The sequence below is a fragment of the Lathyrus oleraceus genome, chromosome 5, assembly GCF_024323335.1.
Source record: "Lathyrus oleraceus cultivar Zhongwan6 chromosome 5, CAAS_Psat_ZW6_1.0, whole genome shotgun sequence".
Lineage (NCBI taxonomy): Eukaryota > Viridiplantae > Streptophyta > Magnoliopsida > Fabales > Fabaceae > Lathyrus > Lathyrus oleraceus.
Window position 1 is genome coordinate 385,619,152 of NC_066583.1, and position 22,389 is coordinate 385,641,540.

At 37.9% G+C, this 22,389-nt stretch overlaps 1 protein-coding gene across 1 annotated transcript; it reads left to right on the forward strand.

Annotated features, from left to right (window-relative positions):
• The first annotated feature begins 7,683 nt into the window (after positions 1 to 7,683).
• LOC127080891 (uncharacterized) lies at positions 7,684 to 9,545 on the forward strand. The gene is made up of 3 exons (XM_051021182.1): positions 7,684 to 8,180; positions 8,831 to 9,015; positions 9,226 to 9,545. The coding sequence occupies exons 1-3, from the start codon at positions 7,684 to 7,686 to the stop codon at positions 9,543 to 9,545; spliced, it is 1,002 nt and encodes a 333-aa protein (XP_050877139.1).
• Positions 9,546 to 22,389: the final 12,844 nt, after the last annotated feature.

Genomic DNA, 22,389 nt, shown 5'->3' on the forward strand with positions numbered 1-22,389 from the left:
TACATATTGAATGTCACATTCAGATAACAACATCTGCTAGCGAGCGATTCTTCCAGTTAAACCAGGTTTCTCGAAGATGTATTTTATGGGATCCATCTTGGATATTAACATTGTTGTATGGAAAATCATGTTCTGCGTCAGGCGACGAGCGACCCATGCTAGTGCATAATAAGTTTTTTCTAGTACATAGTACCTGATTTCACATTCTGTAAACTTCTTGCTTAGGTAGTAGATATCATGCTTTTTTCTACCTGTCTCATCATGTTGCCCCAATACACATCCCATGGATTCATCAAGTACTATCATATACATAATGATATGCCTTTCTGGCACTAGTGGCACCAAGATTGATGGTTCTTATAGATACAATTTGATTTTATCAAATGCACTATGGAAATAAACATTCCACTTAACAACTTGATCTTTTCTTAATAGCTTGAACATTGGCTCGCAAGTGGCCGTCAATTGCTAGATCAATCTGGCGATATAGTTCAATTTGCCCAAGAAACCACAAACTTGCTTCTATGTACAAGGTGTTGACATTTCTTGTATATCTTTGAATTTGTCGGGATCAACCTCTATGCCTTTCTGGCTCATAATGAACCCTAGCAGCTTTCCAGACCTGACGCCAAAAGTGCACTTAGCAGGATTCAGGCGTAATTTATACATTCTCAATCTTGCGAACAACTTATTCAAATGAATAACATGCTCCTCTTTAGTATGAGACTTGGCAATCATGTCATCCATGTAGACTTCAATCTCCTTATGCATCATATTATGGAAAAGAGTTACCATGGCCCTTTGATAGGTTGCCCCAACATTTTTCAAGTTGAAAGGCATCACCTTGTAACACAAAGTGCCCCGTGGTGTAATAAAAATTGTTTTCTCCATATCCTCGAGAGACATTTTAATCTGATTATAACCTGAGAATCCGTCCATGAAGGAGAATACAGAGAATTGGGTTGTGTTATCAACCAATACATCAATGTGAGGTCAATGAAAATCATCTTTGGGACTAGCTCTATTCAGATCTTTGTAGTCTACACACATTCAAATTTTGCCATCATTCTTCGGAACTGACACAATATTAGCAATCCATTGCGGGTATGTTGCAACAGCTAGAAAACCCGCATCAAACTATTTCTTGACCTCTTCTCTGATCTTGACATGCATGTCTGGTTGAGTTTTTCTCAACTTCTGCTTGATGGGGGGGGGGGGGGGGTATTTCGGCTTCAACGGTAGCTTGTGCACAACTATGTTGGTGTTAAGTCCTGGCATATCCTAATACGACCAAGCAAACACATCCATATATTCATGTAGTAGCTTGACCATTTCCTTTTTCAGACTTTGCTCTAAGGCAGCCCCGACCTTGGCTTCCTTTCGATCATCCTCGGTCCCTAGATTAATCACACCCATTGGTTGCTGATGAGGCTGAATCATCTTTTCTTCTTGCTTCAAAAGTATGGCTAACTCTTCTAGGAGTTCACAATCTTCCTCACCATCCTCTTCAGCATTGTTAATTGGAAGGTCGAAGTCATAAGGAATTATAGCATTGTCGTGTTCAATGGATTCAATTATTAATGATTTGCATGGAAATGATTTTTCTTTTTAGAGGTACTAATTTTGAAGAATGAAAGTGACGTGGAATAAAAATTTACCATTTTTGTTGTTCTTTATTTGCTTACAAAAAATTAAAAAAGATGAAAGATAAATATCTAAAAAAATATGCTTTGTATTGATGATAAGGCTTAAAATATTAAAACAAAATGGACCCTACAAAGCTATCCATATGCCTTGGGAAGGGCATGAGATTTTTTTAGAAAATTGGAAATTACTTTGAACAAGAAACTATTTATGGAACATCTATTAACTTCTAGTTAATGAGAGCAACATCCAGAGGTCCACAAAATACCATCTTGGACAAATCTGGATCTTCATCTTCAAGAGCATTCACTTGATCATCACTTCGGAAACCAACTTTGGAGAATATTTCTTAGATTCTAGGAACCTTCCTCTAATGTTTCTTCTAATATCTAAATTGTTCAATAGACGACTGATATCCCAATCCATATTTGTCTTTCTTCTCTGGTAATTCAATCATTGTGCCCCAACTACTAGGATAACCAGATTTAATTGCAGCTTTCACACTTTTCCACGAGGACATGACCCCCTTGGGTTATTCAACAAGCTTCAGCTTTGTCTGAACATTCACTACTTTAAGGGCCTGGAGCAGAGTTTCAACAATTTCTTCATCTACTTCAATGTTTCTGAATGAAGTTAGATGGCTGACGAAAATATCTTCCTCTCCGGATATTGAAACCAACTTACCAGAAGTGACAAACTTCAGCTTCTGGTGGTGTGTCGAGGTGACAACTCCAATGACATGGATGCATAGTCTACGTAACAAATAACTATAGGCATGTCTGATATCCATTACTTATAAGGTAATACGGAAAGTTTGAGAGCCAATCAGAAATGGGAGGTCAATCTCCCCAATAACAGTTTGCTTAGACCCATCAAAATCTTTCATTACCAAAGCAATGGGTCTAATCTGCAGCCCTTCAATATTTAGTTCTGCCAGGGTTGTCTTTGGCAATATGTTCAAGGATGAACTTATATCAACCAGTACTCGGTCCAGAGTAACATCTGTACACTGAATGGAGAAGTGAAACAACATATTATATTCTCGTCCATTGGAGGGTAGATCATCATCAGTGCACATCAGACAACTACTAGTATTGAGGTTAGCAACCACATCATCAAACTGATTAACACTTATGTTTTCCAACATATAAGCCTCGTTCAAGAACTTCAACAAAGCAGTCATATGAGCCTCAAAATCATAATTAGATAAAGAATGGAGATTTTTGAAGGAGTCTATTGAGCTGATCTACGACCTTGTAGTCACTCTTCTTGATAATTTTAAGGAACACTCTATCCTTTTCTTCAATCACTGCCTTCTTAGATGATCCTTCTCTTATTTCTAGAGGATTCACCTTCTTCCCCTTTTGTTGGTTCAACTCCTGGCACACTTGCTTTGCTTGGGATCACTTCATGAGCGAAAACCTTCTACTTCGAGTCACACTACTAGCTCCAACAATGTTAGTCATGTCCGGTTATTTCAAGATCACAGGTTTATTACCCACATAAACTAAGGGCTCATAGCTCCATGGCACTGCTTTTGTACTATTAAATGAGAATGGAGCGGGAACATAGATAACAATTGGCTCAATCTTCTTCACTAGCGTTGGGTCAACACTTCTCTGATCAGGAACCACAAAAGGCTTGGGAAGTGTCTTCTGATTAAACACAAGCACACTCATAACAGCAACTTCATCAATCTTCACTCTGGTGAACTGAATAACCTGCTGATCCATCAAACACCGAAGACAAATTTTGAATTCAACACACTGATCAGGGTTAGATAAATGCACCACACATTTATCATGCATTCTCTTCATCAACTATGCTTCCATTAATTTAGCATGGACCAATATTAAGGGAGTCTTCAACTTGAACACATCCTTTAGCAATCCCTCATCAGTTGAACTTTCTATAACATTGACACCTAAACCACCATGTTTAGGCAAATGATTATTCCCCACATTCTAAACATCAACAAAAGAAAAACATTTATGGTCTATCAACTCCTGGACACGGAGCTTGAACACTTAACAATTCTCTGTTGTATGACCCTCTGAATTAGCATGAAAGGCACACATGCCCCCCCCCCTTTGAGAAGAAATGGAACTGGTCTCACATTCCTTTCTTTTGAATCCATTGAAAGGTTTCTTCAAGATTGGTTGACTAGTGGAACCTCCCTGAATTTTACCACTTTTCAATCCTTCTTTTACTCCTTTACCCACGATCACCATGTCAGAAAATCCTATGGACATACTACTAATCAACCTTTCATAATATTGGTCCTACAAGGTCCCCATAAAGATGTCAATCAATTCACGATTATTCTTTAAAAGATTCACTGTCCTTCTAGGTCATACTCTGAAGTTGAGTGCGGTTTGGTGCCATGTCAGTATTATATTTATATTTCTTTGAAAATACCTCAGCCAACTCATCTCAAGTGTGAATACTGCCACACTCCAACTGCATGTACCAATCCAAAGATGCCCCAGGTAGACTGTCCTGAAAGCAACAAATCATGAGCTTATCGTCTCTGGCATAAGCATCGATTTTTCTAATACATTTTCAATTGTATGTTAGGATGATCAGTCTCCAATTCTACTTGTTTTCTGACACTCAGTCGATACCTTTTCACGAAGTCGGTAACACATTAGTCTACTTGTTTTATCGTTTTGTTTAGTAAATTAGATGTTTTGGATGGTTATTTCAAGTTGTTGATTACATTTGGTTTGCATCATTATACTCCATTTTATGTCTCTTTGTGTTAGTTTTACTAGTTTCAGGTGTAAGCAAGAATACCTGAGGGATCGCCAAGGGAATCGGACGTTTCGGGCCCGTCGGAAGAGGAAATTGGACAACACAGTAGTCCTGACACAGACACCCGTGTTGCCTAACACGACCCATGTCAGGAGAGGAAAGCCAGGAGAAGAAAATAGGGAGCTGACATTGGTGCCCATGTCAGCTGACACGGCTCGTGTCAGCCTCCCTAAAAGGGCGTGTCAAGGCCACTGATACCAGACAACCAACACGGCTTGTCGTGTTGCCTGACACGACCAGTGTTGACTTGGACACCTCATTTTCCAGTTTTTGTTGTATTTTGACACGACTGATCCCGGAGGGTATTTTGGACTTTTGCTACATCAAATTAGTGATCATGAACTATTTAGGGGATTTTTGAATATGGAGAAAAGGACTTTTTCACGATTATAGATTAGAGACGATAAAGATTGAAGCGGTCAAAAGCGGCGAAGAACGGAGATCCTTCAAAAGCGGATGTGATTGAAGATCAACAAAATTCTCATACTTTTGTAATGTCTCATTTTTATTTTGTATCTTATTTGAATAATATGAGAGGCTAAACCCCCCAATGCTAGGGGGGTGTCCCTGAATTGATCGTGTAATGACTATGAATTTATAATTTCCTTAATATATGATGTTTGTTGTTAATTTCATTGTGCAATGTGCGCAATGATTTCTTTATCATAAAAATTAAGATTGTTGTATGATTAACAATTAGTAGGATTGAAATTGTTAAGGTTTTGATACAGTGAAACCATAGTAGATATCACCTAGGACTAGGGATACCCTATGGTTACCGGTTTATTCTTGTTAAATTGTAATTACTTGGTTTCATCATAATCGCCTAAGGACTTAGAGGTTAAATTGAATGACCAAAGGTTTCCCTCTGAGGTCTTAGAGGAAAACAATCTTAAGATCCGGTAATTGAAACAATTTTCATTATTAAGGAGATATACACTCAAGGGTCATTACATGAGACTTTCATACACCATCCTTGACATATTATTATAAACTGTGAAAAGATTTATTCTGTTTTACTTTCTCTTACAGTGACTTTTTACAAAACCCCCAACTATTAGTTTTGTTCAATTGAGTAGAAATTTATACGTATAGTGTTGCGCAATCCTCAAGATCGATCTTTGGGAACATCCATATTATTACTACATCGGCAAAATAGTACACTTGCTATTTTCCCGATCAAGTTTTTGGCACCGTTATTGGGAATTGCCAAATATAAAGTATAAATTATCTCAATTGAAATTTTGTTTCTCTCCAACTAAAATTTATCTTCCGTTATTTTAATAATTTATTTCGATTATATCAACTAATCTGTGTCTGATATTTGTATGCGAGGTAAGGCCTCAGCTGATTTTCCTTTTGATGCAGAAATTGAGAGAACCTTGCGGGCAAGACTCAGACAAGCTCGGTTGGCTAGATTGGAATCAGACGAAGAACAACCTTCCATTCACTCAGGTTTAGATTCAGGTTCCGAAGAGAGATCGAAACAATGGTTGATGTTCCACCGCCACCAGAAAGACTGTTGGGTGACTACATAGGTGCAAATGCACCAACCGACAGATTAACTATTGTCAACCAACTAGTGAACGTGGCTAATTTCCAGTTGCATCCGAGTACTATTAATCAGCTTAAAAGGAAGCATTTTACTAGAAAAGTAAATGAAGATGCAAACAAGCATTTACAGAGGTTTCTGACCATGAGCAACACTCTAAAAATTAATGGTCACACCGAAGAAGCTAAAAAATTGAGAATGTTCTCGTTCACCTTAGCAGAAGAAGCCGAAGAATGGTTTTATTCTCTACCTGTCGGTAGCATCACAACTTGGGAAGAAATGGAAAAAGCCTTCCTGAATGAGTATATTCCAGCATCGTTATTTCTGCGGAAGAGGTATGAAATTATGAATTTTAAGCAGAAGGACGGGGAAACTTTGGGAGACGCTTACAAGAGATTCAAGAGAGTCTCGGTCGCCTGCCCAACTCATAATATGGATCCAACCGAATAGATGCAGATGTTTGTGAATGGTCTCAAAATAAAGACCAAACAGTTGATTGATACAGCAGCCAGTGGCTCCACCAATTTTTCAACAGCCACCGGTATCAAGAAGATCATTGAAGCTATTGCTGCTAATAAGCACTTGGAGTTGTACGATAGATGTCAAAGTAAACTAGAAGGGATTATATATTTAAAGCTAGAAACTAATAAAATCTATAACAAAGATACTATAGTTGTAGAAGTTGAGAAGAAGCTGAAGGCGATGAATATAGGTACCCAGGTCCAACCGACTCCTACTGTCTGTGTGAAATTTGTAATGATCCACACCAAACTGTATATTGTTTTGCAACTCCTCAACAAGTGGAGGAAATCAATTTTTTGAAGCAGAATAATCCTTATTCTAACATGTACAATCCGGGTTGGAAGAATCATCACAACTTCTCATGGAAAGACAAAAAAGGAACCGCTTCTCAACACAGTCAATACAAGACTCAATATCAACAACAACAGCAACAACAAGCCCCTAAGAAAGCTGATTGGGAAATTGCCATTGAAAGAATGACAACTCATAATGTTCAATTTCAAGAAGAAACCCGGAACAACCAGAAAAACACCACATCATCCATAAAGAATCTTGAAGTCCAAATGGGTCAAATTGCTCAGCAATTGGCCTCGAGTTCTCAAGCACAATATGCTCTTCCTAGTGAGATTGTGACAAATCCTAGATAGCATAATAATATGAGCATTGTGACAACAAGAAATGGTAAATCTGATGAAGTAGTCGAGGAGGTGGATGAAGAGGAAGATCAATTGATTGAAGTGGATCTTGAGATCAAAGAAAATGAAGTTGTGAGAGAAGAAGTGATAGCACCAAAACCAGTTGTGAAAGAAATAGTCATTGTGCCTAAGCCGGTTGTTAAGCTTCCCTTTCCCACCAGAAACAAGAAAAATGGACAACATGAGAAAAACTTTGAAAAACTCTTAGAGTTGTTCAAGAACCTTGAGATTAACATTCCACTGTTGGAGGCACTTGAACAAATGCCTACTTATGCCAAGTTCACGAAGGACATCATTTTAAAGAGGAGTACCACCGACACCAATCTGATTATTCTAACCGAAACTTATAGTGCTATTTTGTAGGGTATGAAGATTTCGATAAAGAAGAAAGATTGAGGAGCTGTCACCATCCCTTGTACTATTGGAGATATGTCATTCAACAAAGCTCTCATTAATATGGGAGCTAGTGTGAGTCTCATGTCGTTATCCATTTACAAGAAGCTTGGTATAGGGGTTGTGCAAGTTACCAGGATGACACTCCAATTCTCTGATCATTCGGTCAAGAAACTGTATGGTATTGTTGAAGATGTTCTAGTGAAAATTGACAAGTTTGTATTTTTGGTGGATTTTATAATTCTAGAAATGCCGGAAGATGAAGAGAACCCTCTCATTCTTTGGAGACCCTTTCTAGAAACGGGAAGGTGCTTGATCAACATAAAAGAAGGGACCATGGCTTTGAAGGTTTATGATGAGGAATTGAAGATCGATGTTCGAAACACCATGAGGTACAAGGATAATATTTGTACCAGTCATACTATAGAGGTTCTGGATCAGGTGATGACATATGATAGTCCTTTGAATGCACCACAATCACCTTTGGAAATAGTGTTGAGTCTGTCCACTTTCGATAGTAATAAAGAAATGGACAACGGGGAATCTAAAGTGCTAGCCTGGTTAGACACACAACCTTCGTGGAAAGGATCTCGACCACACTGGTTGCACTGATCGCCGATGGATCTTTGTGAGATGATTGTGGATATTTCTAGGCCAAGATGCCTCTCTAATCATGACATGAATGAGCCCCCTTCACTTCCAACCAACCTTGCCTGTTGCAGATAGCCATGAAACCCCGATTTCTGATTAAATCCATATGCACACTCTGAGAGCTCTGAATCTTCCACTGATGAACTGAGGACCATAATAAGACATATGGAAACCCTTGAGACTTGTATAATTGGAGAATGAAGTTCAATTCTTAGTCTTGCCTTGTGTGGGCTCCTTTTGTTAAGGAGTTATCAATCAAACCCTGATTTCCTAAGTCACTGATGCAGTATGTAATGAGTATGACCTAGTATGATGCTAATGCAATGTGAAACAATAATCCCATGCTTTCCATGAAAAAGTGAAGGGTAAACTTTGGGGTATTACAATACCGAAGAATGCCATTCGGGTTGTGTAATGCTCCAACCCCCTTCCAACGGTGCATGACTTCCATCTTCGCCAACATGCTCGAAAAGCATATGGAAGTCTTCATGGATGACTTTTCGGTCTTTGGATCCTCATTTGATAATTGCTTAACTAATCTCTCTCTTGTTTTAGACAGGTGCCAGAAAACAAATTTAATTATGAACTGGGAGAAATGTCACTTCATGGTGCGAGAAGGGATAGTATTGGGTCACAAATTTTCCTACAAGGGAACTGAAGTTAACCAAGCAAAAGTGGAAGTGATATTTAAACTCCCACCTCTTGTTAATGAGAAGGGTATCAGGAGTTTCTTAGGACACACAGGTTTTTATCGCAGGTTCATAAGAGATTTCTCAAAAATCGCAAAACTGCTAACCACTCTATTGGTTAAGGATAAGGCGTTTATCTTCGAAAAAGAATGCACCATGGCCTTCGAGACATTGAAGAGCAAAATGATTTCAGAACCCATTGTTATTGCCCCAGATTGGTCTCTTCCATTTGAGATCATGTGTGATGCTAGTGATATTGCTGTAGGGGCAGTCCTAGGGCAACAAAGAGAGAAGTTATTACATGTCATTTACTATGCTAGTCATGTGTTGAACCCTGCACAGATGAACTATGCAACTACTGAGAAAGAGTTATTGGCCGTGGTTTATGCATTTGACAAATTCAAGCAATACTTGTTAGGATCGAAGGTTGTCGTTTATACTGACCATGCCGCATTGAAATATTTGTTTGCTAAACAAGAGTCTAAGCCGAGGCTTCTTAGGTGGATCTTACTCCTCCAAGAATTTGATGTAGAGATTAGGGACAAAAGGGGGTGTGAAAACACAATGGCAGATCATTTATCCTGAATGTAACCAATTGAAGAAACGGAAGAAAAAAGACCGATAAAGGATGAGTTCGCTGATGAACACATCCTTGTTGTTATCGATATCCCTTGGTTCACAAACTACACGAATTATTTGGTGGTGGGTGTAATCCATAATGATTTTGACTCTAACAAAAAAGAAAAAGTTTGTTCATGATTGCAGGTTCTACTTGTGGGATGACCCATTCCTATACAAGAGAGGAATGGATGGGCTGGTCAGAAGATGTGTCCCGGAGGAGGAACAAAGGGATGTACTTAGAGCTTGTAATGACTCGAATTATGGAGGACACTTTAGTGGTGACAGAACAATGACCAAAGTTCTCCAGTCAGGTCTATATTGGCCCACATTGTTCAAAGATGCCCAAGACATCGTCAAAGAATGCGACAAATGTCAAAGAACGAGGAATATTTCTAAGAGAAATCAAATGCCGCAAAACGCTATGTTGGAGGTTGAATTGTTTGATGTATGGGGAATAGACTTCATGGGGCCATTTCTACCGTCCTTTGAGAAGAATTACATCTTGATAGCAGTAGACTATGTATCAAAGTGGGTGGAAGCGGTGGCATTGCCCACCAATGACTCTAAAGTGGTTGTGACATTTCTGAAGAACAATATCTTTTCGAGATTTGGGGTGCCGAGAGCACTTATTAGCGATGAAGGTACTCACTTTTTGAACAAACTGATGGAGAATCTGCTGAAGAAATATAATATTAAACACAAGATCACAACTCCATATCACCCTCAAACGAGTGGCCAGGTCGAAGTGTCCAACAGGCAGATAAAGCAAATACTAGAAAAGATGGGTATGCACATCTAGGAAAGACTGGGCAGTAAAGTTAGAAGATGCACTATGGGCGTACATAACGACTTTCAAAACGCCCATAGGTATGTCTCTTTATCAGTTAGTTTATGGTAAAGCTTGTCACTTGCCACTAGAGTTGGAGCACAAAGCGTTTTGGGCATCCAAATTCTTAAATTATGATTTGGCCAAAGCGGGTGAATCCCGAATCCTTCAGCTCCAGGAGTTAGAGGAGTTTCGGAATCAAGCATATGAGAATGCCAAACTCTAAAAGGAGAAAACAAAGAAATGGTACAATCAGAAGCTGCAGAGAAAGGAGTTTGTCGAGGGACAACTGGCGCTCTTGTTCAACTACAGATTAAAGCTCTTTCCAAGAAAGTTAAAATCCAGGTGGTCGGGTCCGTTTTTGGTTCATAGAGTCTTTCCCCATGGAGCAATAGAACTTAAAAATCCAAGTAACGGGGATACATTTAAGGTGAATGGACAAAGATTGAAACACTACTACAAGGGGCAGAAAAGTGGTATGATCGATAATGTTCGTCTCAGAGGATAAGAGAGACGACTGTCGAGCCATGCGACGTTAAATGTAGCGCTTCGTGGGAGGCAACCCATGCGGTTTTATTCTAATTATTTCGGTGTTTGGTGTATTTCCAATTTTATTTGTAGGTTCGCAGGTAAATCACATAGTGCAGATGGAAAGGTTTGAGCTAAACCCATAAAAGACAGTTGGATAACAGAGCACAGGAAAACAGAGAAAAAAACCAGTTTTTTTAAAAAAAACAGGGCCCTGACACGGGTGCCCGTGTCAGGCAAGGTGCTGAGGAAGAGGAGTTTTCTAGTAGGTTGACACGGTCTCCCGTGTCAGCTCTAATGGAAGGGAAACCTAAAAACAGTGGCCTGACACGGCCGCCCGTGTCAGGCCCAACGACCATATTTTTTCAAATTTTGGATTTTTGGATCTTGTGGGCCCCACCCGGATTTCCCACCACTTAAACTCATTATACCCTAAATTAACCCATTAAATCTGATTTTCTCACCTTCTCTCTCTCTCTCTCTCTCTCTCTCTCTCCCATTTTTACCAAATCTTTCTCCTTCCTCCATTGTTCTTCAACTTTCTCCATAACCTTGCCACCAAAAAGCTCACAACTTTGCCTCTTTACTCCGTCTAAATCACTGACACCTTTCACAAAAGTTGCTCTTCTCTTCATACTCTACAAGGCTACAGTAATCGTTTTTATTTTTCCATACTTTATTTTTTAGTCGTAAATTTTTGTTGCAGGAATTAATCATGTCGCCGAAGCGAATTTCTAAAGGGAAGCAAACTGAAGTTGAATCATCCAGGCCTCGGAAACAGACCATCCGTCATCCGAATTCGCACGATATAATCTTCGATAACTCGGAGCACGAACGAAGGTACTCTTCTCACATTAAATGGAAGATAACACTGACAAGGTACCTATAATCTGATACTTTATTTCAATTGGGTCTGTCGGAAGAATTAGATAGGATGTTCTATGTCCTCGGCATGCTTGAGTTTGTGCATTGTGAAGCACCTACCTATAAGCGCATCACTTTAGAATTCTTGAGCACCTTTGAGTTCAAGTTAAAAAAAGGTTGGACAGGTACAACGATGTACTTTGGAGAAACGATGACTTTCAGGTTATACAATGTCGACCACGAGTTGACAGGGGAGCAGCTGGGTGAAATTCTCCGCCTACCCCTATATGGCCCCGGAGCCGTACCAGATAGTTTTGATGCTAATACTTTCTAGTTGGCCATCACGGTACGATAAGATTATGTTACTAAAGAGGCAAAAGCATTTGGCATTCAGAACCCTTGTTTCAGGTATGCCCAAAAGGTGATGGCTTTCACGCTTTTTGGTAGGGGTGATAACACAAGTGTGGCTACCTAGAGGGAGCTATTCTTTCTGTTTTCCATGGTAAACTGAGTTGTTGTGAGCGTTGTAGCATTTGCAGCGGATTACCTAGGTCGAGTGGGGAGAGCAGCCCAAGGGGGAATTTCCATAGGGGGCATAATCACACAGATTGCCCACCATTTCGGATATGACCTTGTTGCACTAAATGAGACACTAGTGGCAGGTAAGCATAAATTGGACATGAACGCATTGGTTCAGCAAGGTATGATATCACAAATTTCTAATTATTATGCTTTAATGAGTTATGGTCAGTTTATTATGGCTCTTCCTGACCTTGCACGAATTAGCATTTCCAACACGGCCAATTGGCTATATGAGAGTACCGTCCAAGATGATATGGACGAGCACAATGCTGACCCATTTGTTGCAGGTGACCCACAAGAGGAAGAAGTGCAGGAACATGACCAGTTTGTTGCTCCGCCAGAGGACACCACACACCCAGGTGTCGGATCGTCATATGTGACACCGGACCAATGGTCATGGATGCAGACAAAAATCGAATATCAGCAAGCCCATCAAGGGACTCTTATGGGGGAGATGCACACGATGATGCAACAACTGATGTTGCAATTTCCGTCACCGCAGTGAACTTGTGTGAGTCCCTCTCTATCTTGGATTAAACATTGCGGACAATGTTTGGTTCAAGTGTGTGTGGGGAGGGGGGGTATTATTTGTTATTTTTGTTCTTAGTATTTTCAGAAATATTATTTTGTGTGTTTAAAATAATTATTTGTGTGGTATTCTGTGTGTTACATATAGAGGACATTCGTGTCGAATGAATAATGAGGCTTGAAGTGATTGAGCCATATCCAACCAACCCTAAGCCTTTTTTTATTTAAACCCTGAGCCTTTCCAACCAACCCGCCATTATTACCCTTCGTTCACCAAATTTGAGCCATATTTCCTTTGGCTTGTTATTTAACCACTGTAAATAACCGTAAGCCTAAACACTACCACATCTTGCTTAGATAAGTGTTGTTTACCCCGGATCTGTGAAAAATCCTAAGTTCGAGGTTTCATCAAAATCTTGGGACACCGATGAAAAGTAGATAAGTGTAGAAAAATGAGAAAAGTACGAAACTTCAAAGAAAAAAAAAGAGAAATGAAAAAAAATTATGAGAAGTATCATTAAGAACTTATCTAGAAGAATTGAGGCTGGCAAGAAGCGTGCTCAAAAGAGCAATAAAAAAAACTAAGAGCCAATGAATCCCAACAAGAACAGTGCCCAAAAGAAATACCTCCTGATTAAAAGATTGAACACAATTACGAGGGTAACAACAGAGACTCTGAGCCTGAACCCCTAGTATTCTCCCTTTTTGTTTTGATTCCCCACCTTACACCTTAGCCCCGCTACAACCCAAAAAGCCCTCGAATAATGTGTGTTATGTGTTTTTGTTTTGAAGGTATATGTGTTTTGAACCTAAGAGTTGACTTTGCATGCTCTATTTTTCTTGAATGCAAATAATTTGATCCCGAGAGATTTGATGAGAGTGTGAAAAGCTACAGGCCAAAAGATGCATCAACATTAAAATGTAACGGAAGTCGGAAGTCGGGAAAAAGTAAAACAGTGAATGAAAAGTGAATAGGGAATCGCGAAAGATCACAGTAGCATTGTGGATGCAAAATTTGGGGGTGACCGTCCTGATGTCTCGAGCATCACTTGAGGATAAGAAATGAGATAAGTTTGGGGTTGTGATCAGTCTCCAATTCTGCTTGTTTTCTGATACTCATTTGACACCTTTTCACGAAGTCGGTAACCCATTAGTCTACTTGTTTTATCGTTCTATTTAGTAAATTAGATATTTTACATGGTTATTTCAAGTTGTTGATTATATTTGGTTTGCATTATTATACTCCATTTTATGTCTCTTTATGGTAGTTTTACTGGTTTCAGGTGTAAGCAAGAATACCTGAGGGATCGCCAAGGGAATCAGACGTTCCGGGCCCGTCAGAAGAAGAAATTGGACAACACAGTAGTCCTAACACGACCACCCGTGTTGCCCAACATAACCCGTGTCAGGAGATGAAAGCCAAGAGAAGAAAATAGGGACCTGACACGGGTGCCCGTGTCGGCCTCCCTGGAGGGGAGTATCAATGCCACTGATACCGGACAGCCAACACGGCCTGTCGTGTTGCCTGACACTGCTAGTGTTGGCTTGGACACCTCATTTTCCAGTTTTTGCTGTATTTTGGCACGACTGATCTCGGAGGGCATTTTGGACTTTTACTACATCAAATTAGTGATCAAGAACTATTTAGGGGATTTTTGAATATGGAGAAAAGGACTTTTTCACGATTACAGATTAGAGACGATAAAGATTGAAGTGGTCAAAAGTGGCGAAGAACGGAGATCCTTCAAGAGCGGATGTGATTGAAGATCAACGAAATTCCCATACTTTTGTAATGTCTCATTTTTATTTTGTATCTTATTTGAATAATATGAGAGGCTAAACCCCCCAATGCCAGGGGGTGTCCCTGAATTGATCGTGTAATGACTCTGAATTTATAATTTCCTTAATATATGATGTTTGTTGTTAATTTTACTGTGCAATGTGCGTAATGCTTTCTTTATCAGAAAAATTAAGATTGTTGTATGGTTAACAATTAGCAGGATTGCAATTGTTAAGGTTTTTATACAGTGAAGTCATAGTAGATATCACCTAGGACTGGGGATACCCTATGGTTACTGGTTTATTCTTGTTAAATTGTAATTGCTTGGTTTCATCATAATCGCCTAAGGACTTAGAAGTTAGATTGAATGACCAAAGGTTTCCCTCTGAGGTCTTAGGGGTAAACAATTTTAAGATCCGGTAATTAAAACAATTTTCATTATTAAGGAGATATACACTCAAGGGTCATTATAGGATATTTTCGTACACCATCCTTGGCATATTATTATAAACTATAAAAAGATTTATGTTTTACTTTCTCTTACAGTGACTTTTTACAAAACCCCAACTATTAGTTTTGTTCAATTGAGTAGAAATTTACACGTATAATACTGCACAATCCTCGAGATCGATCTTTGGGAACATCCCTATTATTACTACATCGGAAAAATAGTACACTTGCTATTTTCCCGATCATAGGACATGTGAGGCATTTTGTATTTTTCAAATTTCGACGCTTTGAACTTTGGAGGAATCACCATGTATGGGACTAGACACATATCCAAGGCACTCAATTGGGTTGAGTTATGTCCTTCCAAGATTCATAGCTTTTCGGCCAGAGCACCACACATCAAGATAGCCTCAGAATGCTAGGCATCAGTAGGGATGACCACTAGAGTAGCTCCATTGTAAATTTACATCTCAAACTCGTCCTAGAGCTCCTCATCAGTGGGAGGAACGACCACTTGATTGACCATCGATGGTCCTTGCACAACAACTCCATCAACTACTCCAGAAGTATTGCAGGTGGAGGTACATGAGTTCTTTCATTAGGTGGAACAAAACCTATAGGAAGACCGTAGATATCGAGATTTGGAATATGAACTGAAGGTCCTGATTGGAGGGTAACCCCTTGAACAATAACATCATTCTTTGCAGCAACGACAACATGAGCCTCTTCTTCTCTTCTAGCCGGAGCTTGTATAGCCTCAAAGATATGCTTGATTTTTCTTTGTATGGAGTCCATCTCCTCTCTAAAGGAAACTTGTTCTTCCCGAACCACATCCATGACTCTTCTTGTATTGGAGCGAGTAACGTATGCACATTGAGAATCAACTTGAACTACTAGAGATGAGAAAAATGAAATGGATTTTTATTTTGAGCAATGAAATGCATGACGCATACTTTAATGCATGTGGATGTAAAAAAATTGTCATGCTTATGTTCAACTTTATTTTCAGGGAACCATGTTAGATTCCTTGTTATTTAGCAAACATTCATAGTGATCACAGGGAACAAAACAAAAATGGAACCAAACTTTTGGTACAAAAGAACCCAAAATCCTTCATTCACTCAATTTAGAGCAGAGCACAAGGGTTGAGTATAAAATATCTTTTAAACATAAAGGAAAGTACAACACAAAGGGGTCAAACTGCAGGCTTCTGTCTGTCGAGCTCTTCCAACTCTTCTTTGAACCTCTTCATCATGTCTTCATAGAGTGAAACAAAGTTGATCACTGAAGGAGGGATATTGACATTGTCTATCTCTTATATAACACATCTTAGCATCAAAGGCACACCATTGGCCATGCAATTGCAGAAGTCTATCAAACTGGCGAACTTGTCTCAATACTAATCTCTTTGTTCATGCAAAAACTGGATAGTTTCTTTGCAGGCTACCAAGATATGGTTCACATCTTCCCTTTCACTTAGCCAATATGCACTTTGTTATAGCAAAGAGTCCTATTTACCTCTCAAGTGTTGTTCCCACTTATGAGTTATATCTAATTCTTGGCATTTCTCTTTCCATGCCTTAGGTGATATCCGAGCAACAACCAAAACACCTCCTTTGCGAATGAGCTCTTGTTCTTCTCTTGCTATGGAGTCTTGTAGAGAAATATTGAGCTTATCTATCTTAGCCTCAAGAGTTTCTATTATCTATTTCTTTTTTTACGTGGAAAAATTCCACCACTTCTCTTTTTCTCGATAATTTCTCCCAACCTTCTTCAGTTGACCTTTTATGGTATCCAAGAAACTGTAAGCTTGATCCAACCCATACTTGACTCTTTTTCTCTTATATTCTTCTTTATCATTCCTTTCCACATTTGCTTGAAACTGTGTTTTCTTCCGCCCAAGCTCCCATTTCTGATTATCTTTTTCTTCAGTAATCCGGAGAAGGTTCAACCATAGCTCCTCATTCTCTTTTTCCAACCTTTGGATGACAACCTTGAGCTCTTTAGATTACTACATAGTGACATGAGTAGGCTATGGAAGACTTGTATGCATGGGACGCTCATAAGGGTATGGTAGTCTTTCTTGAACATTTTTAGCTTAGACCTAATTCATATACGTTTCTCTAGCTATACAGTTCTTCTTTCCTTGTTCCTTTCTTCCTTCTCTATGAACCTTGGTCCAAACACGACCTATCCTCTTCGCAAGATCAAAGTCCCTCACTCCTTCGCCCAAAATGAAACCTTCTAACAACTTATCTTCTGGTTTGTCATCCATAGGAAACCCAAGTCACCGCATAGGAAGCTTAAGATTGTAATTGATGCAACCTCGGGTTCCTATGAATGTCATATTATGGAAGTTGTCAAACTTGACGATTATATCCACATCATCATAAACACATGAGTGCCAGTAATGTCAGCAGTACTGAGAGACATGATTCTTCGAGATCACTTACGGTTATCCTTGTTCTAAACAAAAGGCATTTCGCTCGGTAAGTGAGATAAGAACCACTCATATAGCAAATGAGCGCAACATTTGACCATCCCCTTCTTTTCATTTCTCTAATGGATGGAGTTATAAACATCTGTAAGCAAGGTGGGAATGAGATTTCTGAGTAAGAAGATTCATATAGAAGTCATGTCCACGAAGTCATCGATGCTCGGGAACAAAACAATCCTATAGAGTATCAAGGCTAACACAACATTGAATGTGACCCAATCTCCTTTACTTTTGAAGGGGTTAAAACTTTTCCCACTAAGAACTTTAGAGTGGAGCCCAAAGTGTCTTCTTTTGGTCCAAGATTAACATTCACTTCTGCCTTATCCAAATGTAGAGTTGAAGCTATTTGTTGATGTTTAGGGAATTCTCATAGACCGGTGTAAGGAACTTCATCCTTAATGATGATGCTTGTTATGTGTGAAAACTCTTCTAGTGTTGGCGCCAACTGGAAGTCCTGGAAAGTGAAACACCTCAAGGGAGGATCATAGAATTGTGCCAAATTGAAAATGGCCCAAGCATCCACCTCAGTGTTCATGATAGTCAAAAGGTCACCATACTCAACACAAAAGTTATTCCTTATGATTTTTTCCGCACCTGAGATCAACCCCTTGATCAATCCTAGCTTTAGATTCCTGAACTCAAATGAATAAGTACTTTTCTAATTGCTACCCATGTCTTATGAATTCCTTCAATCAACAAAATCTTTAGGTTCCTTGAAAATGTGCACACGCTTAAATGTGTTATGATCATGAAATATTTTATGTTTATGTATGTATAGTTAAGTAAGCGATCATTGGAACATTCTGATTAATTGTTTCATGGAGGAAAAGTTCCAGGAAAGGAAACCCAACCACATGTGGGATCTAGGGTTTAAAAAGGTTCCTAGAGTCATGGACCTTATTCAAGAATATTATCATCAGAATGATTAATCGCCAGACAATAATATCTTAAAGAGGATCTATTCTAGGTGAGGTCTTTGTATTAACCCAACGAGTCCTAAGTCTCACAGGTTAATACTATACAACCTTTAACTCCACGGTTCTAGATATGGTTCCTAGAGTCATGGACCCCATATGACGATATTATCGTCAAAACGACTTATCGAAAGATAATAATATCCCCAAAAGGATCTATTATGAGTGAGGTTTTCGCATCAATCCAACGAGTCCTAAGTCTCATAGGTCAACACTACACAACCATCAGTGCTAAAAGCCATAGGTTTAAGGTTCTACAAAAGGTCCTTAGAATCATAGATCGAGGTTGAAAATATCACTGTCAGAATGACTAATTGTAAGAGAATAATACTTTCAAGGGATCTCATCTGAGTGGGATTCTCGCATCAACCTAACAAGTCTGATTTCTCGCAGGTCAATGATATGCAACCACCACCATAACTTAAGTTTTTCTTATAGCTCGAGTATAAAGCTTTTCCTCACACAAATGCCAATAGTCCAGAAAGCTCTGATTACACCGTATGACAATAATATAGTAATTGGAAATACCGATAATAAAGGCATATAAAGATACAATAGACAAGAAGCAAACAAAGAAAAAAGAAAACACCTAAACACAAAACAAACTAAACTAGGGTGAACTCACTTAGGAGAAATATCTCCAGCAGAGTCGCCAACAGTCGCGGCGTGAAAAATACCCGAGCATAAGGAACACTCGAAATATAAACAAAACAGAGTCGCCACCGAACTTTATTTATTCCTAAAGAGGTAAAGGGAAAATATCGGTAAAACCCACAAAAAACAAAAAGAAATGGTCGTCACAACCAAATTGGGTTCGGGAGTCGGTTATGCAAGAGGAAGGTATTAACACCCCTCACACCCGTTGTTAGCGTGATGTTAGTTTGTATAGAGTGTTAGCATGACGTTAGTTTGCGATATTCTACTTATCGAGTGAGAAACAAGAAAGAAAGAAAGGAAAGACTTAGGATTTTTTAACATTAATGTGCCTGACAAGATCTTACAATCCTGCTCCTACGTATCTTCAGGAGTTATGAAGAACTCAAAGTATACGTAGTTCTACCAAAAGAAAACTACTGGATGGATTGCTTTTAAAGAGAGTGATGTTTGGATCATATTTGAGAGATTAAACCTTTACTTACTGCTCACTCTTGGAGGCTGGAGTATTTGTTTGTTTCGCGTTGAAATGGATGTAGCATACTCTTTTCTGAAAATGTTTTCGCGGTCACACAAGGGCGTTAAACAAGTTTGATGAGGTTAAGTTGATTATAAGCGGAGACAGGCATCCAAGTAGGGATCTCTAATGGAGTACTCAAATGCTCGAAAAGTACGAGGCCTAAGCCCAATCACTTTGTTTTCATCCAAAAGTTTGTTATGAAAATGTGTGGAAAATTAGGTCAAAGTTCATTAACGAATGACAATTATTCAGACAAGGAGCTCTACTACAGTGTCCAAATAATCGAGAAAGAGAAGATCGATATCCAATCAATCTTTTTCTTCTATATGAAATCTGACCTAATTATGGTAATTATTGTATTTTAATATGAAAGACGAACGTTCGAACATGGAGCTCTACAGTAGTATCTTAACACTGAAAAAAGATAAAGTTTAAACATAATTAGTTCTTCCATTTTTATTGTGAAAAGCTTTTAAAAACAGGGGGACGACTTGACGTTGGATCAAGTGTCAAAAATTTACTTATGAAAATAGTTTGGATGTGGCGGGGGTACTACTCGACTTTGCAATCAATTTGGATTTGATTTGGGAAAAAGACTCGACGTTGGATCAAGTGTTTGTTTTGTTGTTCTTTTTCTGAAAAATTGTTGATTTTAATCTTTTGTTAACAATCAGCTGATACAGCAAAGTAAATGAAAACAATAAATTTATTACATATTTTTGGGAATGGGGGTACAATTTATCGAATGAGGATACAACACAACAATTAAACGATACAAGTTTGAAAGACATTTGAAGAAATAAAAGAATCTCGTTGTAGGAAGGCCCAAGAGAAAGTCAAGGGACTCAAAATAAAAATCAGAAATTAACCTAAAAGAAATTTAGCATTATGTTAAGCAATAGTAAAGTGATTAAGGTAAGAATGACCATATTTGGGCCCGATCAACAAGAATTTATGCGTGTAAGAAATTTCTAACATTAAATTGAATTTTTAACTTCGAAATTTCTAAGCATACGTGAAAAACCGATTTTAAGCGACAAAAAGAAGCAAAAATTAAACTAAAAGAATTTAGTATTATGTTAAGCAATCCTAAAGCGATTAATGTAGGAGTCACCCTATCTGAGGTCGGTCAACAAGGCTCTATGCGTGTAAGCAATTTCTAAAGTTAAATTGAATTTTTACTACGAAATTACTACGCATATGTGAAAAGTTGATCGGAGAATTATATCTAATTTTTTCTTTGACAAATATTTTTTTAAATAAAAATAAACAGTTTAATTAATAACTAAATATGACAATAATAATAATAATAATAATAATAATAATAACAATAATTGTAAAAGAAAAATAAGTAATAATAACAATAATAATATTTATCAATAATAATAAAAATAATCTTAATGACAAAAATAATCAATAAAAATAACAATAATTAGTAATAATAAATAAAAACAATGATAATTAATAATAATAGTCAAGAACAATAATAATTAATAATAATAATTATTAAATAAAATAATAATTATAATGACATTAGTGAACTAATAATAACAAATAAAAGAATAAATAATAACCAATAATAAAATCATCAATAATAATAATAATAATAATAATAATAATAATAAAAATAATAATGTTAACAAAATATGATAATGATAATGGTAATAAATAATAATAATAATAATAATAAGTGATAATAGTAGTAATAATAATAATAATAAATATACTAATAATAATAAAAAAAATCATAATAATAATATATCAACTTAAACATAAATAAAATAAAAAGGAAAATAAAATAAAATAAATAATAATTAAAAAAGAAAAAAAAAGAAATTGCCAAAGGGAGAGGAAGTTTTGATTTTCTTTTAATCTCTCTTTCACACTACTTTCGACATGTGGTTGGGAGTTTCTTTTTGTTTTAAAAGCAAAATTATTTTCTCTTCTCCCTCCTCACGCTTGTTCTACTCTCCCCCACTGTAACAACAAACACACATTTCAAAAAAACAAATTCTTCCCCATATCTCTCACGTGTACACTGCACCATGAACAACAACAAAACTTTCAAGTCAAATAAAAACTCTTCCTCTCTCTCATGACTTAAGCACATCAAAGCCAAGAAACTCAAATTTTCTCATATGGTAACATCAACAAAATAAAGATCATATACACTCTTGTCTCTCTCAAATTTGCAACCATATTAAAACAATCAACAAAAATAAAACTCAAACGAAATCAAGATAAACAAAATATATTAAGAGCTATTGGCAAGAGACGACATTAGAAAATGTTGAGAGGAGGAAAATACGCAGGGGTTACTGTTGCGGAGATGACAAGCAGATGACTTGTATGTTGTTAAGTGGGTGGCGACTAGTGGCGTCACGGTAGAGCTGAATGTTTTTCGCCGGTAGTGAGGTCTTGAGGGAATGTGGAAGATCCGATAAAGCTTTACTGTTGATCGATAAAGTTGTTCTGACAGAGGGAGGTAGTAGCATAAAGTGAGAGGTGAGTTGAGTTTGGAGGTTTGATGGTGAAGGTCATAGAAGAAGGACGCGAAGTGAGAGGTTACGGTGGTGTGGTGAAAATGAAAGTGAGATAGAGGTAG